Source organism: Neopsephotus bourkii, unplaced genomic scaffold (genome assembly GCF_033783945.1).
Source record: "Neopsephotus bourkii isolate Nb327-2 ecotype Australia unplaced genomic scaffold, CSIRO-AGI_Nbou_v1 NB_1634, whole genome shotgun sequence".
Lineage (NCBI taxonomy): Eukaryota > Metazoa > Chordata > Aves > Psittaciformes > Psittacidae > Neopsephotus > Neopsephotus bourkii.
The window spans coordinates 3,936,132-3,959,707 of record NW_026902109.1 but is presented as its reverse complement, the minus strand read 5'-3'; the positions used below and the strand labels follow the sequence as shown (position 1 = coordinate 3,959,707).

The following is a 23,576-nucleotide window of genomic DNA, read 5'->3' as shown; positions in this document are numbered from 1 at the left end:
CCTTTCATATCCACCTTTGGTGGTGTTTCCCAGATTCTGGCTTGGCTACACCACTCCAGTGTTGGTTTTGGTGGGCTACTGCTGCATGTCTAAAGGGCAGTGGGGGACCCCAGAAGGATCAGACCAGTAGCTACGTGCTGTATTACAACAGCTTTCAAATGTGCAAGGGTTTAAAGATGTTCTGGAGACTTGTTTTTCCTGCTTAGTGTCTGGGTTTGCCTCTGAGGTTTTCTTTCTGCTTTTTAATGGTACAGTGTCATGTTTGTTGGTCCTGCTCTCTAATTAGCTCTGTGTGATCCTGCCGTGCCAGTGGGGGCTGTGCAAGTGAGCTGAAGCCATCATCGGAAAATGCAGAGTAGGGTGGTTGCTCTGTAACTTGCCCCGTGTAAGGGGCTACCTCTCTCTGAGGTGGCTTTGCTTTTGCAGGGCTAAATAATTAAACAGCTCTTCAGGCAGGCAATTTCTTCCAGGCAAGTTTCTGGGATGGGGAATTACTTTCACATGTGGGGCTGCTCTATGGGGCCAGCCTCTGCAAGCAGTGGGGGTGCCTCCCAGCAGAAAGTACTGATTTTCCTTGCTTGGTCTCACTTGAGAGAAATAAAATAAAATAACCAACAAAAAACCCCAACAAAACACAAATCAGGGAACACAATTGGGAAGGAGGGAGGGTTCCCACTTCTCCGGTACAAAGCATTCATACTCATAGTTTTATTTTTCTTACAGATAAGCATACCATAGTTAAGTATCCTGCATAGGGTAGGAGGTGCCCACACTGCCTAGGTCATGTATATTGTGGTGTTAGACAGTATTTTACAAAATGCAGTTTACAGTGTGACACCATTACCAAAAAAGTGCTTTTTAAAAAGCATGTACATACATTCCTGCTGAAGAGCCCTTCCAAGCAAAGACTAAACACCCAGAGCAAAGTAACAGCAGTATGCAGATTGCCTGAAGATATTTTATTCTTCAGTTATCACCAGATAAAATTCAGGCTAACAATACAAGGCAACCCTTTCTCCAGATAAGTTTGTTCGTCCTATAGTCACTGCAGACTGAGTGACTCCATGCTCTGCAGAATACCATGGCATGGTATGTGGTAGGAGGATACAGAGGCAGTTTGTACCCAGCAGTGTTGCTGTGGCACTCCAGCAGGGTCAGTCCTGCTGTATACAACAGGTTTGAGAGGTACCAGTGACAGGAAATGGTGCTGGCCAGAGCAGTCAGCTTGGTGAGAGTCAGGTGGGGAAATGGGCTGTGCCTTATCTCACCCAGGAGTCTTTCTCATAGCCTATGCCCTGGGCACTCCTCACAGAGCCATGGGGGGACTCATCTCCTTTCTCTTTCTCTCTTTCTCTGTGTTTCTTGCTCTGCTTCCAGGGGGAAAGAGGCATGCCAGGCCTGCCAGGAAGACATGGCACTAAGGTACCTTGTAAACAGTGCAGTGATGCTTGTCTGCCTGTTCTCACCTATACCACTTGACTGTCCCTGATGCACAAGCATCATCTGGATTTGTGTGTGTGTCTGTTAGTCAATTACTATTCTCAGCTGAAATCTTTCTGCTTCAAAATTGCAAAATAGGGGGGCTAATTTACAAAGGAGATGTTGGGGGAACTGTTTTACAAAGCAAATGGCATGCCCAGTCTGATGATGTCTTGCAACATCAGGATCTTAATGCTTTATGCTAGTGAGAGCGGCCAATTGCTGATGTTTCTAGGGGATTGGTGTTTTGTAAATTGAGGGTCTCAAGCAACTGCTACAGCCTTCAGCAGCTTGTGTTGGCCCACTGCCGTTGGTAGGGTTATACAAGTGCGAACCTGGACTAATGCAGCAATGAATCAGGGTCAGTGTGTGAGCAAGCCTGCATGTGTGTGCACTGCAGTTTCAAGATAAATACTAGAGAATAACATCATCCACATTCACTGCCATTTAAAGGCCGAAGAGTGAGGAACAGGCATCCCACATGCACTGTGAAAGTTTAACCTAAGCCAAATGCTGCACGTAATTCCTTTCATGACTCTAGCCTGTATTCACTAAAAACCTACTGACCCCTGCGAGAATCTGGAATGCTTTTTTTCCCCCTGTTTATTGCATAGAATCCCTGATTTCCATCTTCTGTCCTTGTGTTTTTTAGCTTTGTCCCTGATTTCTGTTTCAGAAAGCTGAGAGGTATGATCCTGCTGCTCTCTGGCTCCCCAGTCCTCCTTGTTTGAACTTTTCCAAGCTCTTTTCACTGTGAACTTGGCTCCCAGTCCTCCCCTCTGCCTCATGTGCTACATCCCAAGCGCTTTCATTTCCCAACTTCTAACACTACTTCACTTCCTCTCCTCTTCTTAGACTTTTGTTATCCCTCATATTTGCTTTTATAACTGGACCTTTCACCAGGATCTAACTAATACTAACACAGGGCATACAGAGATTTCAGAGCAAAGGGCTGATAGGGGAGACCTGTTTTTTGCATCAGTGCTGTCGAGGGAAATGTGACTGTCCCTGTGGGAGCAGCTGCCTCCTAAGGGTTCTCAGATTGCTGGACTCTGGTTTCGTGGCGGTGGCTTGCTTTGCACTGCAGAATGACACCTCTATTGCAGTGCTTGGAAGTCTCTTTTCTTCTCCTAAGGTGGCTGGCATCAGAGCTTTGCTGAAAATATTTTACTGCAGGGTTTGTTTAAAACAGAATGAGGGGAAATAGCAAGAGCAATGCTCTGGGGTACGAGCTGGCCCTTCTCAGGGTGCTTGAAATGATGTGTCTGGGATCAAGTGCTGAACTAGTTGTCTGGGCCTCTGTGTTTGCGTTCTTCAGTTATTTGACACTGTTCTGCTTGTTGGCCTTTGCTTCACTTGCAGGACTAAAATGGGGGGAGAGGGGGATGGGGGTGTGTGGTGGAAATCTGGTGTCTTAACAGGGTTGTGCTCATGATGTCTGCATTTAGAGGAGCACTTTTGAAAGCAGAGCCAATACCATAGGTGAACAACTTACACAGGGAAGGAGGATGCGTGCTGTGTGGTGTTACAGCGTTACTGCTGAGTTTTGGAATGGAAAAGATGTGGATTTCTCCTTTTTACTTCCACTTGGCTGATACTGTTTTGTTTTTAAAAGCTTGTGTCCGATTAATTTCAAACAAGGTGTTCCTGTCTTTTCTCTCTCTGCCAGGGCGCTCCTGGGGTGGCCACCGCAGGGATGAAGGTGAGTTTTACACTCCTCTGCAATGGCTTAAGTAGGGCACGCTTAAAAGCAAGGGCTGGAATTAGGAGATCGTAAGGCACAGGAAAACGATCGGACAGCTCCCACTAAAGGGGAGTATCAGAACTGCTATTGTGTTTGGCAGAGATACTAGACCGGTCTCCAGCAGCACCTCTGATAGGCCGTAACTCTCTAAGCAGAGTGAACTCGTGGTAGGTGCTCTGCAGCAGTGTCAGGATGGCAACAGAGCAAAGGGCAAGGTGCAGACTCATGGGGCTAGAACTTACCTGGGGATCCAAGATGTGCACCAAGACAACGACCTGGTGTCCAGATTTCTTCCAGCTGCTGGGGAAAAAAAGACAGAAATAAAGAAGTTATTTCCAGGGTTGGTGGGGATGGTTTTCCTCCTTCACGCCACATTGATCCCGTATCAACAGTCTCACCCTAACCCCAGATGCAACCACAGCCTTGCTCTGTTGCTGTGCACACACAGCTGTGAGTAGGCGAATTCCTTAATGCTGGAGATGGGTCTTGTCTTACTATGCTGTCTTGTACCTGGTAAACCTTCTCTCAAAATACTGCCAGATGGTTGTTTGGTTTTATAAAAGCCACTTGTCTGAGCCTTGCTGGTTTCTTGCAGTAGTTTCTTACAGCTGGCTGATGACGATAAACTGAGCTCCAGGCATAAATACTAGTATGCATTTAGAGTATCATCATGCCTTTATTTAAAACCCAAGGCCTCCATAGATGAATGTCCTTTCCTCCACTCTGATAGCTCTAGCAGGATTTTTATCCTCTCTTCCATTTTTTTCACTTTATTTTCTTGTTTCTTCCTCACCAGGGTGAGCCTGGGACTCCAGGAGAAAAGGTATTTGGAGAAGGTTTTGCTTTGAGCCTGCGCTTCTGATTGGTTTGTGTATTTTTTTTTCCCCTCCCAGAGCAGCTGAGGTAGCTGAGCAATGGCTCTGTACTTCCCAGTGCCCAAATCCAGGTCCTAATGATACCTGCCAGTGTAGGCAAAATGGTAGTAGCATACGGTGATGTCAAGTAAGAGGGGGGCAATACTGCAAACAGATTCCCTTTCTCCTGCCCATGTCTGTATTTATGGGAATACTTTCCAGCTGACTTCTTCCTTTCCTCGCTACTCCACAAAATATGCACAGCACACTTTGCTTAGTAAGTATGTTCCTCCTTCCTTTGTCCCCTTCTGCCTCCCAGTACTTCTGTGTCCACCAGGAGTCTTCCCAAACAGGGGGGCTATTTATCTGTCAATGTAACATATGAACTGCCCTGCACAGCCCCCTGTCTCAGTTTAGCATGACCTGGTTTGAGTTCCTGTGGTGGGCATGGTACAAAAATACCCCATCACTCTCCATCACTAAGCAGCCAGCTTGGTTTCTGAACAGCTGGTACCTCTTGTTTGAGGCTCGCTGGGTTATGTTACAGCATGCGACAGCCATATAACAGACACATTCTCTGTCTCTTTTCTTCTCCACAAAGGGAGATCCTGGAGTCCCAGGGAGGATGGGCCCCCCAGGTTTGCCAGGGAAGAAGGGGCAGCGGGTAGGACATTGTGTGTTTGGGCTTGATGTCCTGGCAGTGCTGTGCTGTGTTCCCTGCGAGCAGGAGCTGGCAGGAGCCTGCTTTGTGTGGCATTGTTGTGCTTGCAGAGGATTATGTGTCCTTTTCTGGATCTTGCCCCCTTGGTGAAGTGTGTTTGCGTGTTCCTGCTTGCAGGAGGTGGGGTGCTGGTGGCAGGCAGGGCAGCATGAGATGCCTGGGATGTAGTCTTGCTCTGGGAATGATTAAGGACAGTGCTGCATCTTTTAACTCCAGAAATAACAGCCTAAACAGGGATTCAGTAATCTGGCCTCCCTCTTCCAGAAATCTGCTTCTTTACACTATTGTTCAGGCAGCACAAGATGTTTTCAGTAGCCATTAGGAACATGTGTATGGAAAACTAGTCCTTGAATAAAAAGTAGGATATCAAAAGCAGAGCAAGGCAGGATCAGGGACTCACAGAGGCCCGAGACAGGATTAGATACTATATCCTTACAGAAACACCAAAGGCAAACCCTTTGCTTTGGGTACAATGTCCTGCAAATGTTTTCCTTCTTTCCAAGGAGAAAAGCATTAATTTATGGCAGCAGTGTGCATGCTGTGGTAGGGGAGGAAAGCTGAGTAGGGGTCTTACAGGTGGCTGGAGGCCAAATTATCTTAAAGAAATGGGTCACTGCACTCTAGAATTGCCTGAAAAAAATAAGATTGCTGCTAGTTAATTATTTTCCATGGAGCTACCAGTGCATGTCTGTTCGTGGATCATTGATGCAAGTCCCCTGCATGTCAGATGTGTGCCCTTGAGTTCTGATGAGACTAGTGTGCAGCACCAGCCTCTGCAGGCAACAGGAGGAACTCTTTGCTAACCTGCTGATCCATTGTGCTGCTGTTGTAGAGAGAGCTAGGCACCTGCTAGGGGAAAGAGGTTTGAATTGTTCTATGTAATCTGTACAAGTTTTTAAGTCTTAGAGGTGTGAGGATTACAGGTAAGAGCACACCTGTTTCCGATGATCCATTTGCTGTTCATGGTAGCAGAAACCTCTGATAGCACTCTGTCCTGGCGAAATGCAGACACCCAAACAGGACACTGTAGCTGAAAACCATGGGTTTAGCAGCTTGAGGTAATGGGCTGGATAGAATTTAATGTCAGCACAGTTAAGCTCAGATGTTCAAAAGATGACCCAGATGTTACGGCAAACTATGCAAAGTCACTTCACCGAGTGAATGCTGGATACCCTCCATTGCTCCTGCCCAATGGCATCCTCCATACTCCATGGTGCCCCATGCGGCTCAGCCTGCAGGCCTTGCTCTCCAGGCATTGTTTTACACTGTCATCTCCTGTCTTTGCCATTTTTGCCACTCCAGTTTTCACTGCTTTTCACAACGAGTATGTGTCACTGAGCTTGGCTGCTAACTAAAACACCACACCACTCTTTCTTAAGAGTATGATGAGACTGGGATTTGGAGTTAGGGAACAGGAGCAGGAAATGCCCCTTGGAAGACGTGTGGAAATGTTGATTGTGAGATCTTAGTTAAACAAAGCAGTGTAATTCACAGTGGTATAAGGAGGGGTGAAAATTGGGATGGACTCAAGCAGTGAACAGTTCCTGTGAAAAGAGCTGAACTCAGGGCATGGAAAAAGTCCTGCCCTCCAACTAAAATTCACCCTGGGCAACAATATATCTGGTTATATGGAATGGGGAGAGCCTGTGCTGAAGGACTGACAGGGAAAAGGGTTTAGCAGACCAGAGTGATAAGGAAGATGCACGGTGAGGGATCCTGGACCCCTTTTCCACTCACTTTCCTTTGGAGAAAAGTGGCAATGATGTGCAGAGATAGTCAAAAGGGCAGGAGAAAACATTTCCCCTGCTAAGCAGGTATTGCTGCAGGATGCCTTATCTATGCCTAAAATAAAATCCCCTGGGGAAGAGAAAGAAGGTTTGAAAGCAGAAGCAGCTCAGCCTTTGGCTGCTCCTCCAGGATGGAGAGTCTGCAGTCAGACCCAACAACATCTGTTTTGCCAACAGGGTGAGAAAGGACGAGCTGGTGACCCTGGCCTGCCAGGACTCCCTGGCACCAAGGTTTGTATCTTCTCTGATTATTTATTTCAGGAGGGATGGGGGTGGAGGGACTTCAGAGGGAGATGTGCCAAAACCCCATTATCAGGTGGTTTTATCCGCTCAATTTCAACAGGAGAAGAAAAAAGTTGTGTTCAAACTGGAGGTTGGGGGATGAGGTCTATCCATAGGCAGCTTTTTATGGCCCTAGGGAATAAGGACCGATAAACAGCACTACAGCCAAAGGGATTACGATAGCTGTGGCTGCTGGCAGGGCTCTTAGGTGGAGGCCTCAGGCAGAACAGTATTGCCCTGGTTCCTGGAGAGCTGGTGGCTCTGGGGCAAGTGATGTTTCTGGTCTGATAGACCTTGTCTTGAGCCCTGTCTAAGCCAGCAGTTTGGCAAGTGAAATTATGGAGATGGAGAGATGGAACTGACATATGGCTTGGTCTTCCTTGCAAACAGGGAGAGAAAGGAAATGCTGAGAATGCCTTGGTGGGAGGTAAGGGAGAACCTGGCCCTCCAGGTCTGCCTGGGCCTCCTGGACCAAAGGTGAGTGGTTTTTTTCTTCCAGTGAGTTGTGTGTTGTGAGGGACTGTGCTGAACACAAGGTGTATAGGAAGGGGCAAAGGTTGTGTTAATCTGTGATTACCTCTGATTACCTTCTGAAGGGGTATCAGGTTCTGCAGTGTTTTGGTTCTGTTGTTTTAAATGCTGAAGGTGTGAGAATTTGTGAACTCTGTTTCTGTGCAGAAAATTCTCTCCTTGTGCTCAAATAACTCCCCTCTAGGCTCTGTGAGAAACCAGTTGCTCAGAATCAATGACAGCCTCTACTCCCTGTGTCACTTGAGGCAGGACGGAGACAGGGAGGCAGGACAGAGGCCCTCCGAGTCTCCTCTCCCCTTCCTCTTCTATATCCTCATTGAGCAGCAGCAGTTAAATCCTGCTCCTTGGCGAAGGACGCCAAGAACTTCCAGTCTCAGATGTACTTGGAACAGCTCTCCTGTCCACTTATTTGGTTCTGAATTGGTGCTTTCCTTTACACTGGATACTCCTTCTGTACTGGGTAGAAGAGAAGGGCACCTAGTGTGAAGTCATGGCAGGAGATTTGGATTACCGAGGAGAAAGGGACACGCAGCCGGGAGACTTAGCTGAGGCAGTTCTTCCTCCTGGAAATGCAAAGCCAGCAGTGGAATCACACCCACTCTATGCAATACGATTCCATCCCTTTCCTTTTCTCTTTCTCTCAGGGAGAAGCTGGTGACATTGGCCGGCCTGGTGCTGCAGGGTCACAGGGGCAAAAGGTACAGAGCGCTTCTGCACAAACCAGCTCCAGGTTCAGGATCTGCAAATTTGTTCCTATGTGTACAAAACTTAGCTGAAAAGGGACATTTACAAATTTAGCTGTCTAGTCCCAGAGTGCTTGAGAGAACTGGCAGAGAACAACGATTCCTGGAGTTCAAGCAAGTGAAAGGATAGGCTTTGCTAACAGCATGTTTTTCTTGTTACAGGGGGAACCTGGTTCACCAGGAGATCAGGGGCCCATGGGACCAAGGGTAGGTGTCCCTGCAGTACACTCTTCAAGAGTTTTGGCCCTTCAAAGGGGTCTAAGGATAGTGAGGCCACACTGACAGTCTAGACTGGGCTTCTGCCTTCTTGACAGGTGTTCCCACTGTCACTAAATGTTCGTGTAGCTGGGCATTGTCTGAGACAGGACATTACTCCACTCCATATCCTCATCAGAAGACACCCCCACCTTAGCAGATAAAAGTCTTCTGAGCCACTTCAAGGTGACTGCTCCACTGATTTGTAGGAGGATATGGATTTGGACATCTCAGTATGAACTCAGGCCCTTGCCATACCAGGAAAGGGCAGTAGGAGGGTGTTTGTTGCATACCCACATCTGACAATCCAGTTTCTGGATTCTGGCCTCTGCCAGATTTGATGATCATGGCATGGTGATGGTCTAGGCTTATGTAGCCACACTTCCGTAGTGTTTCCTCTATAAAATGTGATTTTAAGAGCTTTGTTTAATGAATTAAAAACTGAAGGCTCATGAAACAGGCCTTTGTAAGAACCCCTTTCTCAGAGTGAACCAGCTCTGAGTACCCCATGGGAAGGGCAATCCCCAGGCCTTGACTAAAGAGCTGGTATTTTGCAGGGCCCCAAAGGAGAGCCTGGGAAGGATGAAATGATGGACTACGATGGTAACATCAGTGAAGCTCTCCAGGTGAGCAACTGCCCTTCTGTGCCGTTAGGTGCCTGCTGGGTGCTTTACTGTTTCCCAGGGGATGCAGACAACTAGGAACAATGCAGATTTGCTTCCTTGGCAGTAGCAGCAAAGGGAAGTACTTGGCTGTTCCATAGTCCTCTTTATCCCACAGCTCACTGCATATAGTGTTCTGGTAAATACTTGCTCACCTTACTTTGCTGATACATTAACACTGGTGGATGTAGAGGTCATGTGAATCCTCTTAAGAGTGGGCCCATGACATGAGGTAGCTGGTGAATAAAAGGACTGCAAAGCTTCTTCAGAAATGTGCACTGATGATGTTCGGTGAGTGAGCCTGCGCCCAGCTCTGGATTAGCCTGACTTCTACTTGGAAAAAGGTGAACTCGTAGTATAACAGCTCCATGGGGCTCAGAGCTTGTGGTTTTGCTTTTGTTCACTATGTAGGCTCCTTGCTCATTTGGGCCAGTGTTACCTTAGTGGAGAGCAAACTACATCTGTGAAAAAGCTTAGCTTTCCAATGGCTGTTTTCCGTTCTGATTTTCTTTTTCTTCCCTTAGGAAATACGAACTTTGGCCTTGATGGTGAGTTCTGAGCTTTGCTGCGTGGTTTTAAACAAGTAGCCATATGTCCATCCTAAGCAGATGGCCTGACAATTTAGGTGCAGCTAAAACATTTGGCTCTTGCTTTCGGGAGCTAAAGTTGGGGCAGGTGACAGCTGAAGGAAGAGCTCATCTTGCCTTCTGGTCTTGGCACTTTGAGCTCTAATCAGGCCCTTAATTTGTCTGCTTTAAGAGGCAATACATGCTGCTCAGAACAAGGAGTGCCCAGAAGGAGCAGGGAAAAGCAAAGTGAGGCTGCCTTAAACAGATTAAAAATAGGCTTTGGGTACCTTGAGAGAAAGCTTATATGAGCAATCTGTAGTGGACGCTTTCTGTGGTGGGATGGGAGGACATGTTTTCAGTGTTGATAAGAATAATTTGACATTACAGTCCTGTACAAAAGTGATAATTTAAAACAGCAGTGACTACAAGCTGTTTGAAGACAAAGAGAGACAAATAGTTATTTGGGCCAAAATAAGATAAAAAGTGTGCCTGTGCGTTGCTTCTCAGGACAAGAAAGCTGGTTAGGAAAAAAACACGTATTTTTAAAAGGCAGTATGACAAGGTAACACAGGTGTAAGTAACATCACTTTCTAGGCCAAACTGTTCCCTAGGTCTCCTAAAAGTGGTAACTGCCAAGACCGATCAGGAAATCTGCTCAAAATACTAGGCCATGTAGCTCTGCTTAAGCTGTGCTTGACATCTAAGTAGTAGTGTTTCCTATGATCTTTTTTTCTAAAAAGATACCTTTATAGATAGGAAGGGAAAAACCTTGTTCAGTTCATCTCGGTTTCAGGAGCAGAGAGCTGTGGTCGTTTTCATTTTTTTCAATGAAAATACATACATTTCAACAACTCACTTTGGACTGGCCTGCTGCTCACTCAGGACTCCCCATTGCTTGGCTTCCCAAGCAAATACAGTTTTAGGAGTCCCTTGGAAAATTCCTCTGAAATTTCCCCTTAAACTCAGAAGAGCTGTTTGGTTTCAAAACATGAAAATGAAAGTCCTGTTGATAATCTGAAAATGAGTTTTTCTTTACCTAGGGACCCCCAGGACTTCCAGGTGTGGCTGGGCCTCCAGGGCCTCCAGGACAGAAGGTATTTGCTCAGTTCAGTACTCTTAGAGCTAAGGGAAACACAGGACCGGTCCAGGCATAATCCCCCATCCCAGCCCTCCCTAGTATTCCAGTTTTCCCTGTCCAACACTATCAGACCATCCTGCTGGCCTCTCCACTCCTCCTCTTGCACAGTATCCTGAAGATCTCCTTTTCCCATAATAGTAATGATGTGAAAGATGTGGAAGATGAAGAATCGTTTCTACTTGCCCTTCCATTTAGGAAGAAACTATGGGAACTGATCTCTGTGTGGGGATTGTGTTGGCTGGGGGCTATGTTATAGCACTGGTGCTATGAACTGTCAAGAAAAACAAGGCTGGTGGAATTTTTAGGCAGTCACACAATGTGTTGTTTCAACAGGGGTTTCTGTGTTGTTTTTTTTCCCTGTGAATATTAGTTACCAGAGTTCCCGCAGACCATTTCTGTAATGGCTACCCTTCATCATCATAGTGCTGTGCAGAAGGAGGCAGAATAGCTGCTTTCACACTGCAAAAGTAACTATTCTGTGTTTCAGGGTGAAATTGGCTTGCCAGGTCCCCCAGGCCATGACGGAGAAAAGGTAAGGCGTGGTGCCTCTGTGAACTGCTTTTCTTCAGTGGTCTTTTCTGGAGTTAGTATGTTCTATCTCTGTCACTGATATTGCACAGTTGCTTTTCCCACAGGCAGGGGAACAAATTATTTTGGTTGACAAAAATGAGCATTAATTTATCAAAATCCTAACTTATAAGGAGTAGCAGTGATAGCATGGCAAGTCTACTTCGTTCTGCCCATGGCTCCTCAAAGGTCGTTACTGTGAGTGAGAGGATGAGCAGTGAAAGAGGAATCACTCTGCAGGAGTAACTTTTATCTGTAAATGTTTCACTTTGTGTTGTGTGGATTTCTTTTAGGGACCACGTGGCAAGCCTGGAGAAATGGGCCCCCCTGGCCCTCATGGACTGCCAGGAAAGGATGGACCCCCTGGAATAAAGGGAGAGCCAGGCCACATTGGGGTCAGGGGAGAAAAGGGCGACAAAGGAGAGCCAGGACAAGCTGGCTCACCAGTGAGTAAATTGAAGCTTCTTGAAGTATTGCTGGCTATCCAAGGTTATGGGCAGGCCCTGGAACTTCTCAGATACCTCAGAGCCCCTCTGAGGTGGGTGCTAGAGGCACCTTATTGTTACTGTATGAAGAGTGCCAATACAGAAGTGAGGTCATAGCTCCCTGGCAGATGTGTTGTGCATCTTGCTGGAGTGGCTGTCCCCAGCTGCCTACCCTGCTCTTTGGGCACTGTTGTCACTTCCCCAGCTTGCTACCTGGTGTATTACATAAACTGAAATGCCACTATAAGCAAGCAGGCCTGACTGTCAGTGAGACAGCTGAGGTGCCAGTACACACATCCCTCCTAGAAAGGCAACTGCATGGATTAACCCCTTACCTCCCTGCCACTAACTGGGGCAGTGTGCCCAGTCTCACAGCTTCAGTCTGTCACAATGTCTGTGCCTTCAGCACTAGTCATGAGGGTTTTATGCAACAAGTTTCTGCCTTTCTAAAAGATAACTAAGGTGAAACTCTTGCTGTCACAACAGCTGGCTATTGGAGAGTCACTTCAAGCATGGACTCCAGCAAACTGCATAACTGTGAGCAGAACATGGAGGCAGGAAAGCAGTACCTCATCCCCACTGTGGGAACTGGCACTTCCACAATGACAGGAGGGTGCTCAATCATTTGGACATCCAATTTCAATACTAGTGAAGTCCTGCACTTCCCTGGGGTTTTTGGCATGTTCTTGGGATGACCAGAGCCAGTCTCGGCTCTTGCAGTGAAGTCTCTTATGTCTGCCTGACTTAGTCTTGCAAAAAGTCCACATATCTTTCTTGATCTGTAGGGTCTTGATGGCTCCACTGGAGAGAAAGGCGAGCGGGGTTATCAAGGGATGCCAGGACCATCAGGATTGCCAGGTCCCATTGGACTTCCAGGATTGACAGTAAGAGTGAAAAAGACAGGCTACGCTTTCCTGCTTGACAAGCAGAAAACAGCATAGAGCAACACAGAAGGGTTCGTTTCCCAAAGTGTTGAGTATCTCAGGAGCCTCAGACTTCTGCCCCTTGGTTAGGTGCTTAGGTGTCACTGAATGTCTGCAGAGTCTCCAGCAGCAGGCAGGGGGCCAGCGGGGCATCTGCCCCCATTGCTGTTTGGAGGTGCTGGCTCTGACAGCTGCCAAAGCCTCTGCGGCTAAGTCAGCTGAGACACCCTAGTTTGCTGGCAGCATGACACTGTTGCTGACCTGCTTGCCATGTCGTCCCTTCCATGGAGGTGGTAATCCAGCAGAGAAGTGTCAGGCCACTGTTGCTTAAAGGCAAGCAAAGTCCTGTAGCACTCTCCTTGCACAGCCACAGGGTACCATTCCTAGAGCCCTCCCTTTTTGTAGGGTGTCTGCTCTGGAAGCAGAGGTGCAGGAAGGCTGCAGGGAGGCTGTTTATGAAATGCATGGTATGTTCCTACTTCTCCTTTGAGGAACTGCTGCTTGCTAGCACATGGGTGGTTCACAGATGGCTTCCGATGGAGTGAGACTCTAGAGGGCAGCTGGTGGTGACAGGATCTGTTGTTATGTGCAGGGAGAGAAGGGTGAGCCTGGGCAGCGTGGAGACAAAGGAAATCCAGGAGAATCGGTAGGTCATCTTTCTCATTTTTCCTTCTGCAATCTCAGCAGTAGGGGAGGGCTGATTTGGCAGCAACGCTATTGAAAACCAGCACGTCCCAGCCCCTTATGACACACCCTTCACTGAGGATGGCAAGCTTCATCTTGTGGGTCTGAATTGCTAGCTACATCTAGCTCCTGATGGCCTAATTTTCCTTTACACAAGAATAATCGTGCTCATAAAGCAATCAATAATGAATGCCTAGGGAGGAACAGAGGGTCATGGAAAGCATGGCAAATACTTTCCTCAGCATTTGCAATTAAGGGATTTCCTGAGCAACGCTTACGTGTTATCTGCATATATATGTATTTTGGGGTTTTGAACTTGTCCGTTCTCCCTTCAAAGCTCACCCCTAGCTTTTGGAGCATCCTGCAGCAAGGAATCCCGCAGGATATGAATACACTCTTCCACATGTGCGGAACCAGCCACCTTCTTTCCTATGTTCTGAAACAGCTGCTAGCTGTTGACCTTGTGCTTCCTTGCAGGAACACTGGTAGAGTAGTGGAGGTGGACCTTTATCTGGAAAAAAAATCACTGCTTTCCCTCTTCCAAAATATCTGCAATTGCTGCCTAACCCTCCCCAGAGTCCTGCTGCTGCTTCTCAGCCTTTCTGTCCTGAGTTGCTGCCACTTCCTAATGCAGTACTTAAGAGTCCAGGTTTTCAAGCCTGGTAGAGCTCTGCTACACAGGCTACCTGCTACCCCTTTGAGCAGTTCCCCTTCACCTCTGAGGGCAGCAGATTATGACAGTGACTTCTCTTGCATTGCTTTCTAGATATCTGGACCCCCTGGACCCCAAGGCCCACCAGGACCTCCAGTAAGTTCTGAGTGATTCACCAGAGGTGCAAAGCACTGGGGGAATGAGGATAAAGCAGGAGCTCTCTGGGGAGGATTTTGAGTGGAGAAAACAGCTAGAAACACTGCAGCCTTGAAACAGGAACGTGCTTAGTATCACTTCCAAAACCACCCCCCGGGGTAGGTCAGAGCTATGATGGGCTGGATAGGTTAAGAGAGAAGGTTATGTTAATCTGAGATGAAAGGGAAGACAGTAGCAAGACGGGATGGATGGGATTAACGGGATCAACTACAGAAATGGTTTTAATAGCAAGCCTGGCCCAGTGTCAAGTTGTTCTTGGCGAGAGCTTCCTCATTACCAGAGGAGAACAGTACATGAAGTGCCCTTTACACAAATTAAGAGGCCTTCAGGCTAAGCATTTGTGCCGTCACTTGTGCCCTCACCGTGACAGAAAGCAAAAGCTCTACACTGCACACTGAACTGTGATACCTGGATTTTACTGGACATTACTCATATCTTGTCTCTCATCCCAAATACAGGGTCTCCAGGGTCTCCCAGGACCGAAGGTAAGGCTGCAAAACATTACATTCTGAAACTTTACTAGAATTGTCCCAGCTGCAAGAATTCCCTTCAGTAATCACTTCCCAGCTTTCAAATGTTACTTTTCTTCCACCTTTGTAAGAGGACAAGTCCTTCTGGATATTTTCTTGAAGGAAATGGATTAGCAGCTCTCACTTTAGGACCCAGAAAACTGGTCATTTGTAGTTTTCACCCAGAGAAGTGGGAAGTCACTGGCCCTCGGAAATCTTCCCATGAGACCATAGTTTAAATTGTTGCTGAAGAGTGAAGGACTGTACAGCGGGATGAACAGCCTGTCCTATAATCCGAAGTAACTGAGCTCTAGCTTAAAATTAGCCAAGTTCTACACCCTGTAAATTCTGCTGTTAAACCACTCAAGAACTTCACTGTTCTTGTTGATGAGAAGCTTGTTCATCTCCATCTAGGTATGTTCATGCTCAGCCTGCACCGTTGGTTTGCCTGCTGTAAAATGGTACCTAGATGAAAAAAATGTTTGGGTGGAAATGCTCAAAGAGAGCTGCGGTTTTCCCCTGACACGCTTGAAAAAGATTGGAAAATGTGGAAAGTGTCTTAGTTCCTCTGGTTATGCTTAGTATTTGGCTACCAGTGCTATCTGGGTGCTAAGGGGGTGGTATATTTACCCTGATGCATCTTTTCTCCAAGTGTTGGTTACAGATAGAGTTATCTGTCTTGCTCATCTGTAACTCACTAGCTACTGCTATCAAGTGTCTGGGAAGCTTCCGTAGGATGCAGTTGTCTTTGGGGTATAGGCCAAACAAATACAGGTGAAAGTCTGGCACAGCACAGGCTGGATTATAGGCAGAGGAAGTACTGCACCAGTTCCTCCTTGAACAGAGGATCCATGTAGGCTTGATTAGCAGGTGCAAGGAGAGTCCTGTGTGTGGAAGTTTTTGTCCCATCTCTGTGACTAAGTCTTTTTGTAGTGAGTCTTTCAGTAGTGGGGAGGAAGAGCATTTTATACCCTTTGCAGACATGCCAGAAACAAGCAACCCTTCCAGGTATGTGCTCAAGCCAAACAGTGCTGCAGGGCAGTGACGCATGGCTGAATGGAAACTGGAGTCCTAGTAGAGTGAGCCAACAGTGTGGTGTCTTAGAGCTGTAGAAGAGTACATCAAGCAGGCTTACTGTTTCTGTGCAAACTTGGTTCTTTCAACACTGCTGTTTCAAAATACAACCAAGATAATGTTTTAAAATGTTTTATGAACAGGAATGGGGGGAAAAAGCTTTGGGTTGCATTTTGAATGTATGAAAAAAGGAGTATTTTGTTTAATACTTGTTTAATACATACCATATATGTATTATATATATGGTAATATATAAAACAAAACCTGCTTTATAATTTATAATACAGAATTTTACAAATACACTTGGAAAAGGAATGATGAAATTATTTTTTCCCCAAATGTTGAAACTGATGCCTTTGCATTTACAAAAATCTTTCCAAAAATTATTTCAGTATGATTTTTCTTCAAAGCTTATAGACCCCTGTCATTCTCTTCCAATGAACCCACATCTTAAAATGTAAACCCACCCTATCAGATAACTTCTGGTTACTTATTTTTATCTGACACTCCCTGCAGTAGCAGAGAGCAGCACAGAAGTGAGCTAAGTTCCCTTTTGAGCATCTTTACCCACTGGGCCTGAATCTCCTTCTACTGACATGGACCTAAAACATGTGCTCACACAGAGGTCATTTGACTGATACTGGGTTTCTTCAGATTGAGCAGAGAATCAGGCTAAAACATTGCCCTGCTGCTTCTTGTATTCTGTCTGTTGCTTCAGCACTCCCTGAAGGAAGGAATGTTTGTTATATAAGTGGTGTTATGGCGGGTTTATTTTCTGCTCCATCCTTCCTTTAGGGGGAAGCAGGGATTGATGGAATGAAAGGAGAGAAGGGTGCCCAGGGTGAAAAAGGAGACAGAGGGCCACTGGGATTACCCGTAAGTATCCAGGAAGCAAGAAGCACTTTATAAGCCAAACTTATATCAGCTGTAAAAAGATCCCTCAATAGGAGACGCACGCAGGGACTTGATATGTAAAGTCAAAGTTGAGCTATAAATAACTGTGCCTTTGCTTTTTAAACTTAAATCCTCAATTTCTTCACAGAACCTTCATCTTTTAATCTATTAAATAGATCAGTGATCACTTTAATTCTTCCTGCTTCTGGCAGGAATTGGAAAAACAAGCAGCAGATTTGCTGTGGGTTCTTTGCACTTCAAGCCAACAGGGCAAGACCAGAAAAAGAAGTAAAAAAGACATGGAAAAGTAAACACCTCCCCTGCCATTTGCCACCTGGCTAAGCTTTGTACAGACGCTTGGACGCTCTGAATGCATCCAGCTTCTTCACTAGCCAGTACTTTCTCGTTACTTCTGCAATGAAATTGATGCTTTCTCTGACAGAGTAGAAGGAAGCTGTGCTCCCTGCTCTATGTGAACTCAGTCACATGAGACTAGTGTTGGTGCACTGATTAGCTTAGCAAGGAACAGCAGCTTTAGATACAAACCGGAAGACTTTGTGAAGCTCTTAGCTCACATCTGCTAAAAACCTCCTCATCCATTGAGCCAACAGTTAATAATGAGTTAGTGGTAACTCAGTCCCACCCAGTTGCTCTGCCAGCGCTCAAGTTCTCTCCTCATAAAAAACACTGGTGGCAGAGCACACCGTCTCCCTTTGCTGAATGTGCTGCCTGGAAATAAGCACCACAAAGTGCATCTTGTGTACTATGTGACTTTGTCAGCCTGTTTTCAATCACCCAGATCCCTTTTCCCTGACATTGGCTCAAATGAGCATGTCTTTGTAAAATGTTTTCCCCTTTTAGTTGTGCTATTTAGCAGTTACCTTCTAGGGCCTGGATGCATCTCATCTAACTCTAGGCACTCAGCTGAGGGTATCACAAGTATATGCAGTGTGGCTCCGTGCAGAGTCAGTGGGGAGAAAGGGGTGCTTTTGGAAGGCTCAAATGCAAAGGATTATGCCTCTGAAAGAGCGAGAAGTAAAAACATATTTCCCATTTTTCTCTGAGAAATGAAAATGGAGACTTTCAGTGTAAACAGTTATCCCCTCAAGCCTGTGTGGTATAGGATATAGGAAGGAGCTCCTTTTGGCATGCTGAACAGAAGATGCCCCAGCAGTTATCCTGACAAGTTTATCAGTGTGTCAGGGAATGTACTAGCTGGCTCTCCTACAGCAGTGAGCCCCATGAGAAACCAGGGTCCCTTGGCTTTTTACATAACTTTTCCTGAGCTGTGGAGGGGGCAAGACTGGCTCAGAAGTGTCCTCTTAGAAATGCATTCTTAAGGGGATCTGAAGTTAGTAGGTTACAGGTTGCAAGCTCCAGGTCAACCTTGTATGTATTCAGTGTTTTTATGTTTTTGTTGGTTTGCTTGTAAGTACCATCACCTGTCCTTGAGATCTTAATTTTTGTTTATTGCAAGCATATGTTTGTCTCAAGTCACTGCTTCACTCACCTCTCCCCTCCCCTCTCATTTCCCCTTCACCCTCCTCCCCTCTCCTCTTGCCTTGTTTTTGTTAACCCTCCCCCATCTGTTCAGGGTGCTTCAGGTTTAGACGGCAGGCCTGGACCACCGGTGAGTTCCATTTCTCCATTACCCTATGTTCCTCCTCCCCAGTATCGTGATTTGTCTCGTCTCTTCCATCAGAGTCTCGTTTACACCAGGAATAACCTTCTTTTCTCCAAAGCAGGCTTGGGAGGGGGGGCTAAACTTAGACTGAGAACCGATGTCATACACTTGTCTTTTTTGATGCTATGAGTCTGCCTGGATTCTGGGATCACAGTCTACTTGTTCCACTTTATCTCAATAACAAGATGAATGAAACATCTGCATGGTTCCATGATGCTCTGTTCTCCTGTCCTCTTTACTGTTGGGGGGTTCCATTCTGTCTTTCTCCACAGTGATCTTGCTTGCCACCTTTTCACACAGTAGCTCTTCAGTTTTGTCTGGGGCATAATAATACTGTTATGTTTTGTCCTGTCAGCAAAAAGCTTTGTGCATTGTTTTCACACACAGCACTTATGGCTGCATTGCCCTGGGTTGCAGGTATGCTTACAGGTATCTCTCCATAATCTGGTAAGCACCTCACCACATGGAGAATTTGCATCAAAAAGACCTTCTGCAAGCAGGACTAGCCCTTCATGTCTTGGCAGCAGAATGCCATGCAACTTCAGCAACTCTGCCCATGCTTTCTTTAGTCCCACATACCTGGGAGTGCATGGTGGAGTGTGTTCTGATCTAGTACAGACATCTGAGGGGTAGTGACACCTAATAGTGGAGCAGGAAGATGCAGGATTCCCACCTCTTGTTGCTACCTGACCGTGAGATGTGAAGGAGATAAATTCCTTGTGCCTAAGCTTCTCAGTCTGTCAAACTCATTCTGAGACAAGTAACGCCAACCTGGTTCTGCAAACCATTCTGATATTCTTGGATAACGCCTGTTAAAAGGAGCCAAATATTTTTAATCTGTCTTGGGAAGTCACACATCACCTATGTACAATCCATTTCGCTATTTAAAAAGAAAAAGCAATTTCTTCTCCTCAGCATAACTGGAAACAATTCAGCTGCTCTAAGTTCTGAATCTGAATGGCAGCTTATACACCAACTTGTTTTGGGAAATTGCAAACTTATTTGCAGGCGAGATCTTGATGTATTTCATGGCACTAAATGATCTTAAAATGATGCACATGTGCAGGCAGTTAAGATTTCAATGATGTGCATGAACCTAAGGAGGGTCTGATTTTTTTCTCTCTTCCTTCACTCCGTTGAAGTTGTGTGCTGCATGAGCAACTTCTGTTCTGCAGATCTTAACTTTTCTGAAAAGCTCTCCTGATCCATGAGTCATCTTGCTGTCATTGGAGGGGTTACTTTGGTGAATAAGGATTCCAAGCTTACATTAAGACATGCAAGACCTTTTTCTTTTAAAGCTGTAAGAAAAAGACTTCCCTGTTCCAGAAGCTTCCTCCTTTGTTCTTCCTAGAAGGCAGGTAATTTGCCCCAAAAATATCCCTTTACCAAGGGTCTAATGAAGGAATTGTAGACCAATACTGAAATGTTTGGCAAAATTCTTGCCAGTTTAAAGATAGGTGATGTAGGGTAAGGAAGGCAAACACCTATACTATGTGGCTAGGTGGGTGCACTGCACACTGCAAGTTTAAAAGCTACACTTTATCTAGACTGCAGAATGTAGTCTGGGAGAGTTGTAAGAGACCCTCCAATGGGGAGTATTCCACAAGTTTAAGGAGTCTATAGAGAGTTGAAAGTGTCTGAATCTTTTTCTTAGCCAGGACTATTGCCTAACTGCTATATCACCCATATTAAAGATAAAGCTTTGACTGGGCTAATTTCCCAAAGCCAAAGCAATTCTCTGCCTGAATCTTTTTCTTAGCCAGGACTATTGCCTAACTGCTATATCACCCATATTAAAGGTAAAGCTTTGACTGGGCTAATTTCCCAAAGCCAAAGCAATTCTCTGCCTGAATCTTTTTCTTAGCCAGGACTATTGCCTAACTGCTATATCACCCATATTAAAGATAAAGCTTTGACTGGGCTAATTTCCCAAAGCCAAAGCAATTCTCAGCAGCACTAGGAAGTAAGTTTGGTATGCTTGTGGGAGTTGGCCCCTGTGTCAAAGGGTTAGCAAAAAGACTAGCTTTTCCCATTAGCACAGTTGAGAGCCTGGTGGAGCGACATAAATGGCAAAAAGGGAACAGAGGGACTGGGTCTGAAGGATACCCCTCATAGAATGCATCTGCGTATATATGCACCTGCATTCAGCTCTGCATCATGGCGTCTTTCAACTTGCATGACTGGCTGCCTGCCTGCCACCAAGTAACTAAATTCTTTCACTTTTGTTCAACTCAACTGTCTCTAGGGGGAAAGAAGGTAAGGAAATAAAGAAAAAGAAAATTGCTTATTATGCGTCTAAATGTCCTTTATTCTGCTACAGCTTTCAACCTTGTCGGGTATAAACTAGAGAGAAAAAAATCCCTCCTGTAGAACTGGTAGAAATGCCTGCTGTAACAATTGTCAAGAGATAGCTTCAAAATTAAAAATAAAGTTCTGTAAAACAGTGCTGGTGTGATCTTAACATAGCAGTTCTCATGCTCTTCAAATCGTGTTACAACTGCTTCAAACCCATCACCACCAATACTGAAAGCTGTAGTGGTGCTAGATGTCTTCTGTCACCAGACTGTGCTTCCCAGCTGTGCTTTTTCCTAAAAGAGCAGCAGTGTCTCCTGGCTTTAATGAGGCCCTGAAATAAAAATGTCCTGATGTGTTTTCCTTCCTACAACTACAGGGTACTCCAGGACCAATTGGGGTTTCAGGACCAGCAGGACCAAAAGGAGAAAGGGTGAGTTTGCATCAGAACTGTGTCCTCAACATAAAAAGGACATAGAACTGTTGGAACAAGTCCAGAGGAGAGCCATAAGGATGATCAGGGGACTGGAGCACCTCTCGTATGAAGATAGGCTGAGAAAGCTGGGGTTGTTCAGCCTGGAGAAGAGAAGGCTACGTGGTGACCTCATAGCAGCCTTCCAGTATCTGAAGGGGGGGCTGTAGGGATGCTGGGGATGGACTCTTCATTAGGGACTGTGGTGGTAGGACAAGGGGTAATGGGTTAAAACTTAAACAGGGGAAGTTTAGATGGGATATAAGGAGGAAATTCTTTCCTGTTAGGGTGGTGAGGCACTGGAATGGGTTGTCCAGGGAGGCTGTGAATGCTCCATCCCTGGCAGTGTTCAAGGCCAGGTTGGACTAAGCCTTGGGTGATATGGTTTAGTGGGAGGTGTCCCTGCCCATGGCAGGGGGGTTGGAACTTGATGATCTTAAGGCCCTTTCCAACTCTAACTATTCTGTGATTCTATGCTCTGTGATTTCTTTTAAGATACCACATGTCTCTGCGATAGAGAGCCTCTAGGTTTTTCTAGAGCTGGAAATGCTTATTCCTTGTGCATATTAGACCGTCATCTGGGCCTCCTTGATTTTTGAGGATCTCATTCTTGTGGGGTGTTTAGGTGTTTTGAAATGCATTTCTTCCATAGTGCTGCTGTAGCCACTGCTATGTTGCCTGTTTGTACTGAATAGGAATGTAACAATTTCTACACTTTTGTCTTCATTTCAGGGTAGTAAAGGAGATCCTGGAGTTGTAGGACCAATGGGGCCAGCAGGACTTCCCGTGAGTAATGGAGTACCAGGGATTTGTTATCTAAAGTGCCCATTTCCTTGCTGTGGTTGATAGTTTAAGATACAATACAGAATTTGCAATTTCAGCTAGGTTAGGTGTTAAAGAACTAAAGTTACAAGCCTGTGTACCCTATGGGAGCAACAGAAATTGTGCAGTAGCTTCAGAGCAGTGATTCAGAATGAGGCAGATTAAGCTGAACAGAAGAAACTGTTAATTCACTTTGGTTCTTGAACTACCAAAAGAAGCTGCATGGGACTCCCAGGATATGTATGCTGCTTTTGAACACATCTGCCCCGTTTATCTTTGCACAGCTTGGGTGCCTGCCTTCTACCTGTCTCAGAGGGCCCTGTCTTATTGCAGTGACAAAAGCTGCCTTCAGTGAGATTAATTACACTCTTTGGGATTACTTTTTGCAAAATGGGGCTAGTGCTGGAGCTCTAGTTTTGTGTAATTGGAGCTACTTCATTGATTAACACAAAAAAGGAAGTTTGCTGCTTGTTTCAGGGGGTGAAAAAAGTTTAAGAGAAACTTTTTACACACAGCACTTAATGCAGCTTTAAAAGTGCTGTGTGTGAAAACTTTCAAGGGAAACTTAGAGAACTGCATTCTCTAAACTACTTGGGTTTTATCTGAAGAACCCATACAGTAGTAGTAGTTGTAGTGGTATTACAAGCTGAATGGTCTAATGGGGGAGAAGAGGAGATTGTCTGCCGGAAAAGTGGGTTGTTTTTTTTACCATAGAGCAATTGGTACAAATGGAAAAAACAAACTCCCAGTCACACATCCTTCTTTTTGTGTTAATGCAAATATTTCAGTTTTTGTTAATGCCTTTCAGGGTTTACAAGGTCTACCTGGGGACAAAGGAATCCGAGTAAGTTACCAGTCAAATTTCTTGTATGTAGTTACTAACATCTTCACACAATAATAGACTGGTTAACACCTGAGCGGCCTCAGGTAGCCAGCATGCAATTCTGTCTGCTAAACTTTCATATAAGTAACTTTACAACCTTGTTTTTTAGAAGGCGATACCTGTAGCTCATATAATCACCTGGGACATTGCAGTACATCTATCTGAAAGCTATAGGGTAGGGGTTTTCTAACACGCTCATTGTTGTCATAGCTCTGTTCTCACTGAAGCATGTTGACTTCATGTGTAGTAGAGCTAGGGCAACATGGCATACTTTAGGAAATGCTGCTTATCTATTTACTGATGTATGTAGGGATTCCCATGAGAATTAATTGAGGTGAAGCCATCAGATCTTATTCTGTTACTTTTAAGTTCCTCCTGAAGCATGAAAAAGAAGGTTGCTCTCTAGCAAATGATTCTCCAGAGAATTTGGAAGATGGAAATTTGGAAAGGATGAATTAAATTTGCCTACATTAAAGAATCAGACATGAAGTCTCCTCAGGCATTGTCCTGAATGTGATGGTGAAGAGTTGGGTCAAAACCAATAATGTGAATGGCTGCTTTTCTGTTATACCACTTGTATTGTAGAAAAATACACACTTCTAAAAAGTGCATGTTGAGAGACTCACAGCTTTTTCATCAGGTTTTCCCAAGGAA

The 23,576-nt window shown here is 45.5% G+C and overlaps 1 protein-coding gene across 1 annotated transcript in view; it reads left to right on the top strand.

Annotated features, from left to right (window-relative positions):
* COL13A1 (collagen type XIII alpha 1 chain) overlaps positions 1 to 23,576 on the top strand; it is a 100,536-nt gene that overhangs the window by 63,904 nt on the left and 13,056 nt on the right. The window contains exons 22-43 of the mRNA XM_061373938.1: positions 1,378 to 1,422; positions 3,149 to 3,181; positions 4,020 to 4,046; positions 4,679 to 4,741; positions 6,763 to 6,816; positions 7,258 to 7,344; positions 8,043 to 8,096; positions 8,304 to 8,348; positions 8,954 to 9,022; positions 9,583 to 9,606; positions 10,668 to 10,721; positions 11,253 to 11,297; positions 11,626 to 11,778; positions 12,603 to 12,701; positions 13,333 to 13,386; positions 14,191 to 14,232; positions 14,751 to 14,777; positions 16,671 to 16,751; positions 18,364 to 18,399; positions 21,125 to 21,178; positions 21,950 to 22,003; positions 22,848 to 22,883. Coding sequence (XP_061229922.1) covers positions 1,378 to 1,422; positions 3,149 to 3,181; positions 4,020 to 4,046; positions 4,679 to 4,741; positions 6,763 to 6,816; positions 7,258 to 7,344; positions 8,043 to 8,096; positions 8,304 to 8,348; positions 8,954 to 9,022; positions 9,583 to 9,606; positions 10,668 to 10,721; positions 11,253 to 11,297; positions 11,626 to 11,778; positions 12,603 to 12,701; positions 13,333 to 13,386; positions 14,191 to 14,232; positions 14,751 to 14,777; positions 16,671 to 16,751; positions 18,364 to 18,399; positions 21,125 to 21,178; positions 21,950 to 22,003; positions 22,848 to 22,883 — 1,236 coding nt within the window. The remainder of the gene's footprint in view (positions 1 to 1,377; positions 1,423 to 3,148; positions 3,182 to 4,019; positions 4,047 to 4,678; positions 4,742 to 6,762; positions 6,817 to 7,257; positions 7,345 to 8,042; positions 8,097 to 8,303; positions 8,349 to 8,953; positions 9,023 to 9,582; positions 9,607 to 10,667; positions 10,722 to 11,252; positions 11,298 to 11,625; positions 11,779 to 12,602; positions 12,702 to 13,332; positions 13,387 to 14,190; positions 14,233 to 14,750; positions 14,778 to 16,670; positions 16,752 to 18,363; positions 18,400 to 21,124; positions 21,179 to 21,949; positions 22,004 to 22,847; positions 22,884 to 23,576) is intronic.